Source organism: Tasmannia lanceolata, unplaced genomic scaffold, assembly GCF_043159265.1.
Source record: "Tasmannia lanceolata isolate RefF3 unplaced genomic scaffold, GAP_Taslan_0.1 ptg000037l, whole genome shotgun sequence".
Lineage (NCBI taxonomy): Eukaryota > Viridiplantae > Streptophyta > Magnoliopsida > Canellales > Winteraceae > Tasmannia > Tasmannia lanceolata.
The window spans coordinates 3,392,649-3,400,993 of NW_027518714.1; the positions used below are offsets into that span (position 1 = coordinate 3,392,649).

General features: G+C 43.0%; 1 protein-coding gene across 1 annotated transcript; it reads left to right on the plus strand.

The window, feature by feature from the left end:
- The first annotated feature begins 4,050 nt into the window (after positions 1 to 4,050).
- On the plus strand, positions 4,051 to 7,749 carry LOC143861182 (uncharacterized). The gene is made up of 2 exons (XM_077372115.1): positions 4,051 to 4,558; positions 4,870 to 7,749. Exon 2 carries the CDS (start codon positions 5,994 to 5,996, stop codon positions 6,753 to 6,755), a length of 762 nt encoding a protein of 253 aa, XP_077228230.1. The 5' UTR covers positions 4,051 to 4,558; positions 4,870 to 5,993; the 3' UTR covers positions 6,756 to 7,749.
- The last annotated feature ends 596 nt before the right edge of the window (positions 7,750 to 8,345 follow it).

Below are 8,345 nucleotides of genomic sequence, written 5' to 3' on the forward strand. Positions count from 1 at the left end.
ACTCATAGGAACATGAACAAAAGAGATTAGTTCTATGGTTAACGATAGTCTGCAATGAATTTTTCAAATAATAGCATTTTGAGTTTCCTCCCAAATCTAGAGGAAAGAGAACGTAAGTAGGATTTTTTACTTCTACATTGGTTTCACTTATATTTGGTTGCTCAAACATGGGAGATCATCAGCGTTTGATCTTCTGAAGATCCGCCCACAGCATGTTTGGTTGCCAAACTCCCTTTCCACAAGACAATCTCCAAACATCATTGTTAGCTTTGTTCCTACATGGCGGCAATGTTCCCTCCTCTAATCATCTCCTCATTGGGAGAAGATTCTTGTCTTATTCCCTTTTCTCTTTCTCGCTCTCTTCCTTTTCTCTATTTTACAGTCTCTATTTTGGTGATGACACCCCTATATCTTCCGCTAATCTTCTCGTGGATTGCCACACAACCAAACAGTATTGTTACCAATCTTCCACTATTCTTCTACCCATCTTCCATGCTTGTCTTCCTCCCTTTGACTTCTTCTTCTACTAATCTCCGAGCCAAATTCAAGCAACCAAACAGAGCGATGTCATTTTACTTTCCTTTTCTATTTTGCAGATAGAGTGCTGAATGATGTGGGACCGTTGAGAAACGAATCCCTTGTAACTCAGTGGACCCATTGAGTCCATTTGGGGTTGCAGAGGTAGCATGGGTCAGAGAAACAATTGTGTCAACCCAAAGTATTACTAATCGATCTAAACAATGGCAAATCATTAAAGTATCTAGTATGAGAGTCAAGCTTGTCAATGTACAAAACAATATCAGCTGGCATTTTTTTGTCAGCTTCTTTACAGATGATAAGATCTTCCTATTGGAAGTGTGGTCCATCACAGAATGTTTGAGACCATGCGTATCAATTACACGAATGTTAGCCCCACCTACTCTTCCAGTAATCTCTTTCAGTATGATTGTCGCAGGCTCGAACGCAATAATGGGGTCTTTTCTTCGCTGAAAATGGAGTTTATGGTAGCACTCTTACTCACTCCACTTTTCCCAAGGATTAGAACATTGCAAATCATCCATCCTGGATGTTTCAAGTTTCAATACCGTATTTTTTGCTGCTTCAAGGGTAAAAGTTGGACTGGTTTGTCTCCCTCGTCTGATCCCCTCAGCAAGGTTCCGCCGATATATAACCTGAGCGGCCACCGTGTCGTTGGGAGAATGACCTAGTCTATGAACAAGGCATAAGAATTTCACTCTTATCTGATGTATTTTCTTAGGGTTTTTTTTTTCTTGTTCATCCATTTTATTTTTTGATTCCCCTACAACTGTAAGATCGAGGGGGTAAAATTGTTTGATCGGTTCCATCGTGGAGCGGGTTTCAAGGAAGGGACTGAGGTCCCAATCCAGCGGGATGCTCAATGGAGAAAAATCTAGCTGCGTCCGACGGGTTGATAGTGATAGTTCCATTAGATGCCACACTACCCACCACTTTCAATTGTGTGGCCAATGCAGCGGAGTCAAATAAATCTTTTCGATCTCTCTCCTTGTCGGTGTATGCTTCATCAGTCTGAAATGCTTTGTCCTTCTATTTTTTGTGAATAGTCCTGAGAGCTCCCAAAGCCTGACTGAGAACTCGTAGAACCTTGCTCCATTTCTTTCATGATTTGTTCAGCAGTTTCAGAGCCACCAAAGATTAGACCTTCAGCATCATTAACAACTAAAACGTTCAATTATGATTTATGTTTTTTCCTTCGTAGCCAACCTCGCTTCCTCCAAAGTAACACCCGCTTCTCTAATTGCAACTTCTTGCTCTCTCATCCAATAATACGTGAGCGATGCCCTGCAAAGATGGCTCCCCCTTATTACGGCACAATCAAATTTAACTTTGAGTAAAAATCATACCAAAATTACCCACACCAATTCAAAGCATGAAATTAGGTTCATTGGATTCTCCTTACCGCAAAGAGTCCAACGGTGTGCGATTTGGAGTCCAAACGAAGGAGTCATGATCCATCTAACTCTCGAAAACTCCTGAACCTTCCCCATAAATAATAAGTGAATTTATTTTTACGAAATTAAGTAGTGGAGTCAAATTACAATTTATTTTATGAAAAATGAGTTCGATGGGGTAATTTGTATTGTCGATTTGCATTTTTTATGGAAAGGTAACCCATCCAACCATTCCCAATTACTGCCCCCAGCATGTTCTACAGTCCACATGTTTTTTCATGTGGTGGCCCCTGCCAAGGGTGATGGACGATTCAGGATTCACATTGGTCAGATGATTTGGTAACAATTGCAATCCCAACCATGATTTGGTAACAATTGCAATCCCAACCGCACAATGCGAATTCTTGGTACTCAATTGTTCATTTCAGACCATTGATCAGATTGTTAGGATTGTGCTGTTGCTGTGAAATCATGATTGATCAATGTAGGGGCCACCAAATGAACGGCCTGATTTGTCGCCCCTATGTGTACATATACATATTAGGATCGGATGATTGGCGTGATTTATAGAACATAGGAGACCAAAAGCAAGACCTATCAATTAGATTTTTCAGATCAATCAAATATAGGACCCATGGTGACCTTGTGGGCCCATCTCTATGTAACTGGACACCTCCCATGTATCACCTTGGGTCCCACATATCCCACTTTAGGAAAGGGTGTATGTCCATTTGGTGACTCGTGTTAAGATTGAAGCTGATGTGATGAATAAAGAGGAAGACTTCACCTTTGGGTTGATCTAGACCATCCATCGATAGGCCCTAAGCGATTTCTAAAGATCTCAGCCGCGTCAACCGAGTACCCGACCGCGTCGTGCCAAGTCAACTAGGATTTTCTTCATATTTTTAAACCGATTAAAACACAATTTCAAATTTCTCTTATTTCTATTTTGCTCATAAAGAGTGGCAATACTAATTTTTTTGCCCCATGATTTCCATTTTATTTGGTTAATACAAAAACTCAAACTTAAACCCAAAAGACATCCAAAGAGAAGCCAAGCGAAACCAAGCCTAGCAAAGAAGACCATGCGAGTAGCCATGTTCATGCAGATCATCCCGCCCTTGTGCAGATGACAACAAGTTCTGGGTTCAAAACTCACAACTCATGATATTAATAGTCCAGTGTAAGGCCAACACAAAAAAAGAGGTGCCACACGTGAGGAGGGGGGGTGCAGAATTATAAATGATTAAATAACATACCAACTCTAATTGATTAAGCTTTTGGAATAATTGGTTGTTTCAGAGAGGGCGATCTATGATGCTAGGGCATGACAAAACCGAATAGGGCAAGGGATAGCTGTGCACATGCAAGGCAAGGAACCTTGTGCACATTGGGGGAAGGTAACCACCCAACCAGGCCAGCATCGGCCACCAAAGATGTTGCATATGCAACCTTATGCATATAGGGCGAGGGCAACTGTTGAGCCTAGCAAGGTGTGCTATTGCAACAAATCAATGCCCACAAGCCAACATCCGTGTTGCCACAAGGGTTTACAACATTATACTACCATAAACAATACTCCTTTCATGATATCAGACCAAAACCCAAGTTCAATAGGATTCCCGCAGATCGGCTAGCGAATCACTAGCGAATCATGATCATTTGATTAAGTCGTACGAAAACCAGGTGCTCTAATTTCTTTTGCTTTTCCTTCATGTTCCTTAATTATTATTATTTTTTTGGGTCGGTTTGCTTGTCATCGAAATAGTGCACGTCTGGGAAAGGAAATAAATTGATGTAATTTATCCTTTTCCTAGACATTTTGTTGCCATGCACGGTTCATTTTGTAATGTTCCTTTTCAGGAACATTGAACGAGTATTACGGATCGGATGGAAATGCAGGGATTGGGCCGTGTGTGACCGCTTTCTGTGTGTTTTGGCATCATCTGTGTGGTTAGATCGGGTGGAGATGGTCCACTTGTGGGGCCATTGGAGTGGGAGTCTTTGGAGCATTGGTCGGAGAGCCATCTAGAGTCCAAAGGGTATGAGAGGTGGCCATATTTTGTACTATTTTGCACTATTTCCGCCTGGGGGATTAAATAATATTGGCACCCATGTACGGGTGAGTGGAACTTTTGGTGGGTTTGGGCCAAGAAATACACGATTATGCAAGGGCCCCTTTGGGCAATCTCTTCATGGTGCTGAAATGATAGGGGCACCTCTTCTGTGTACATTGGGCAAAAGCCACTCTCTTTGACATTTTTGCTTAGGCATTGATTTGATATGGGCACCTTGTTTTGTATTGGTTATAAGTAGGTTGGATAGGTAAGGAAAGGGCTTATGCTTGCTTATTATTTACTTGTCTCGAAGTGAAGTTGGCTAGTGTAGCCGATCAGCCGTGGTAGTGAGATAGTGCATCTTCTACATGGTGAAGGTCAGTGAGCACCCCATCTTTCCTCAATCCCCCATCCTCCTCGCAGCAGTGTCTACTTGGAGATCGCCCTTCTTCCACAATCATTTAAGAGAACACCCCTTCCATGAGCAGTGCGCCCTTGGATGCGGCAACCATCTATCCTTCCCCATCTACTCTTCTCCTTCCCTACATATTCTCCACAACATCCCTCCATGTAATGCCCCCAATCTTTTGTATGTGACTGAATTGATACATGAAGAGATTAACTTTAGATTGCCCATCTTCCACCTATCTTTATATTGTGTTTTTGCATATGGTATATTAAATGGAGTGCTGCCATTAGTGCTATATGAATGCAATGCAGTCTTTTTCTTGAGTGTTTAATGTTCTTTATAGAGGTTGAAGAAAAGGGTCATTACAAGTGGTATCAAAGTTGCGTCCTGCCATCCTTTGTAGCCCCAAGAAGTCACGAAGAAGCTGGGAAGAATTCGAGCCACTTCTCATATGTTTTTTTTGTTGCTGTAGAGACTTGCCCAAGGACGTCTCCAAGTGTTTGAAGAAATGCCTCAATGAGATGGGCTAACTGGGAGTTTTAGGGTCGTTCTATCATTGGCACACCAACTGTTTGAAGAAAGACCCAAGAGTATGCACGAATTTGGCCAAATTTTGGATGCAGAAATGCCCATCCAAGGACGCCCTCCGTATGTTTGATGAAATGCTTCACTAAGCCTGCCAACTGTTTGTTGCAAAAGCCTCCTGCCGATGATATAGTCGACGTCACACAAGAGCTGCAATGAAAATGGAGCAATGTTTGGTCCGCATTGGGTGACCGGATTGCTCTAGCTACAACACTCTCCAACTATTTGAGGAAATTCTCCAGTGAAGGGCACGGTTCTAGGCAGTTTAAAGTTGCAGAAATACTCTTGCAATGACGCCTCCTTGATGTTTGATGAAATGCCTCAAAGAGACTTGCAAACTATTGTTTGCAGGGACATTCCAGCAGTGATGCCCACCTGGTGTTTGAAGAAACGTCTATGCGAACCATATTGTGAAGGGGCATAGCGTAAACCTACATACCTTATTCAACACAACTTGTTTGCTCGAACCTGCACACCAACCATTTGTTGGGTGCCCTGTGAGACGTTAGAAAGGCATGCACAACAAGTGCTTATTGTTTGGTCTGTGACACATCTGTAGTTGTTGAAAGAGCTGTTATTAGGTGGGTTGTGTTGTGTCAATGTTTGCCCACGAGGCCGCATGCACCAAGTTGAAGCTTGAAGTTGTACACCTATTGCTTGTGAGAGGGGCATGTATAGTTGAATGTGTAGTTGGCACATCTATACTCCATCTTTGTTGACTGGTCTGATTGGAGCACTTGGCATGCCACCCCTCTTATGAGGCATCAAGCATTGGCCCTAGAAGCAGTTGGGACTGGATCTTAGAAATGCAAGCGTTGTACATGATCTTCTACAAGGGATAGCAAGGCCTTCTAGTCTGCACACCAACTGCTTGTCGAGTGGGCTGTGTGGGACTGTACATCCAATATATGGCTGCACACAAAGTATCCGTTATGTGGTCTGTGAGACGCCACACCTAGAGTTATTCGAAGCACTTCCTACACATTAGGTGGACTCATTTGGAAAGACCTCATGGAGTCAATTTGGAGGAGGTCTAGGGATGACAATACAGAGGCACCGTTGGTAGCACGCTTCGTCGAGGCTATTGACAACCGCTTTGCCCATCTTGAGCGCACCCTACTAGAGGCTATAGAGAGGCTGGCGGCTGAGTCCAAGAGGGGTTTTGAGTTCATGGCAGTGATAGAGCCTCCTGATTTGGAAAGATCCATTTCTTCATCCCTTACCATAGACATACCAACGCAGCATCCATACCGACCAATAGCTCAGATTGTTACTAATACATCGGTCAATAGCTATGTGAGTGCCATGGTGACTTGCACTCCTACACAGCCACTACAGTCGCCAACACAACAGAGTCCAATAGACATTGAGACCATTGGGGCTGATTTAGAGGTCAAGAGTGAAGAGGTCCAAGAGGAATGTGGTGAGAGCGTGGGTGACGACAAGGACGAGGCACGCACGCCTCAGGTTGAGATCATTACTGTTTCTCTATATAAAGAGGAGGCAATCAAGGTGTATGGTTCACTCTGTGATGGGGATTTTGTTTCGCACACTCCTTGCTCATCAACCCACTCAATGGAAGGAGTTCTTGTGGGCATGCCATCTAGAGGATCTCGATTGGTAATTCTTCTTGGTCTAGAGGAAATGTCATGGGACCGTTTGGGCCCCAACATTGATCAACAATGTTGCATTCAATTCTTGTTCCATTCTCATAGACGACATCAAGCAGATGATCCCGACGTACCACCCAGGTTCCCATTTGATCGTGGATGATACACTTACATGGTAGTACCATCCCTCTTGCAATTGCTTGGGGGCAAGCAATTTGAGAGGGGGAGATTTGTAATGTTCCTTTTTAGGAACATTGAACGAGTATTACGGATCGGATGGAAGTGCAGGGATTGGGCCGTGTGTGACCGCTTTCTGTGTGTTTTGGCATCATCTGTGGGGTTAGATCGGGTGGAGATGGTCCACTTGTGGGGCCATTGGAGTGGGAGTCTTTGGAGCATTGGTCGGAGAGCCATCTAGAGTCCAAAGGGTATGAGAGGTGGCCATATTTTGTACTATTTTGCACTATTTCCGCCTGGGGGATTAAATGATATTGGCACCCATGTACGGGTGAGTGGAACTTTTGGTGGGTTTGGGCCAAGAAATACACGATTATGCAAGGGCTCCTTTGGGCAATCTCTTCATGGTGCTGAAATGATAGGGGCACCTCTTCTGTGTGCATTGGGCAAAAGCCACTCTCTTTGACATTTTTGCTTAGGCATTGATTTGATATGGGCACCTTGTTTTGTATTGGTTATAAGTAGGTTGGATAGGTAAGGAAAGGGCTTATGCTTGCTTATTATTTACTTGTCTCGAAGTGAAGTTGGCTAGTGTAGCCGATCAGCCGTAGTAGTGAGATAGTGCATCTTCTACATGGTGAAGGTGCAGTGAGCACCCCATCTTTCCTCAATCCCCCATCCTCCTCGCAGCAGTGTGCACTTGGAGATCGCCCATCTTCCACAATCATTTAAGAGAACACCCCTTCCATGAGCAGTGCGCCCTTGGATGCGGCAACCATCTATCCTTCCCCATCTACTCTTCTCCTTCCCTACATATTCTCCACAACATCCCTCCATGTAATGCCCCCAATCTTTTGTATGTGACTGAATTGATACATGAAGAGATTAACTTTAGATTGCCCATCTTCCACCTATCTTTATATTGTGTTTTTGCATATGGTATATTAAATGGAGTGCTGCCATTAGTGCTATATGAATGCAATGCAGTCTTTTTCTTGAGTGTTTAATGTTCTTTATAGAGGTTGAAGAAAAGGGTCATTACACATTTTCATTCTACTTTCCTCGTTTGCAAGGATTTTTTATTTTTTTTTAAAACGTAATGATATTGAAAGTAAAAATAAGAAATTACATATTCACATCAACAAGGAGAGTAGACCCATAGTAAAAGGAGTCCCTCAAAGCCCCTTATATAGCTAAGCGGTCGGCTAAATCATCTGCACTCATAGGAACATGAACAAAAGAGATTAGTTCTATGGTTAACGATAGTTTGCAATGAATTTTTTAAATAGTAGCATTTTGAGTTTCCTCCCAAATCTAGAGGAAAGAGAACGTAAATAGGATATTTTACTTGTACATTGTTTTCACTTATGTTTGGTTGCTCAAACATGGGAGATCATTAGCGTTTGATCTTCTGAAGATCCGCCCACAACATGTTTGGTTGCCCAAACTCCCTTTCCACCAGACAATCTCTAAACATCATTATTAGCTTTTTTCTTACGTGGCACTTACATGGCAGCAATGTTCCCTCCTCTAATCTTCTCCTCATTGGGGGAAAATTCTTGTCTTATTCCCTTTT

Excerpts from the sequence above, each read along its gene's own strand:
- LOC143861182 (XM_077372115.1), top strand. The coding sequence starts at position 5,994 with ATGGAGTCAATTTGGAGGAGGTCTAGGGATGACAATACAGAGGCACCG.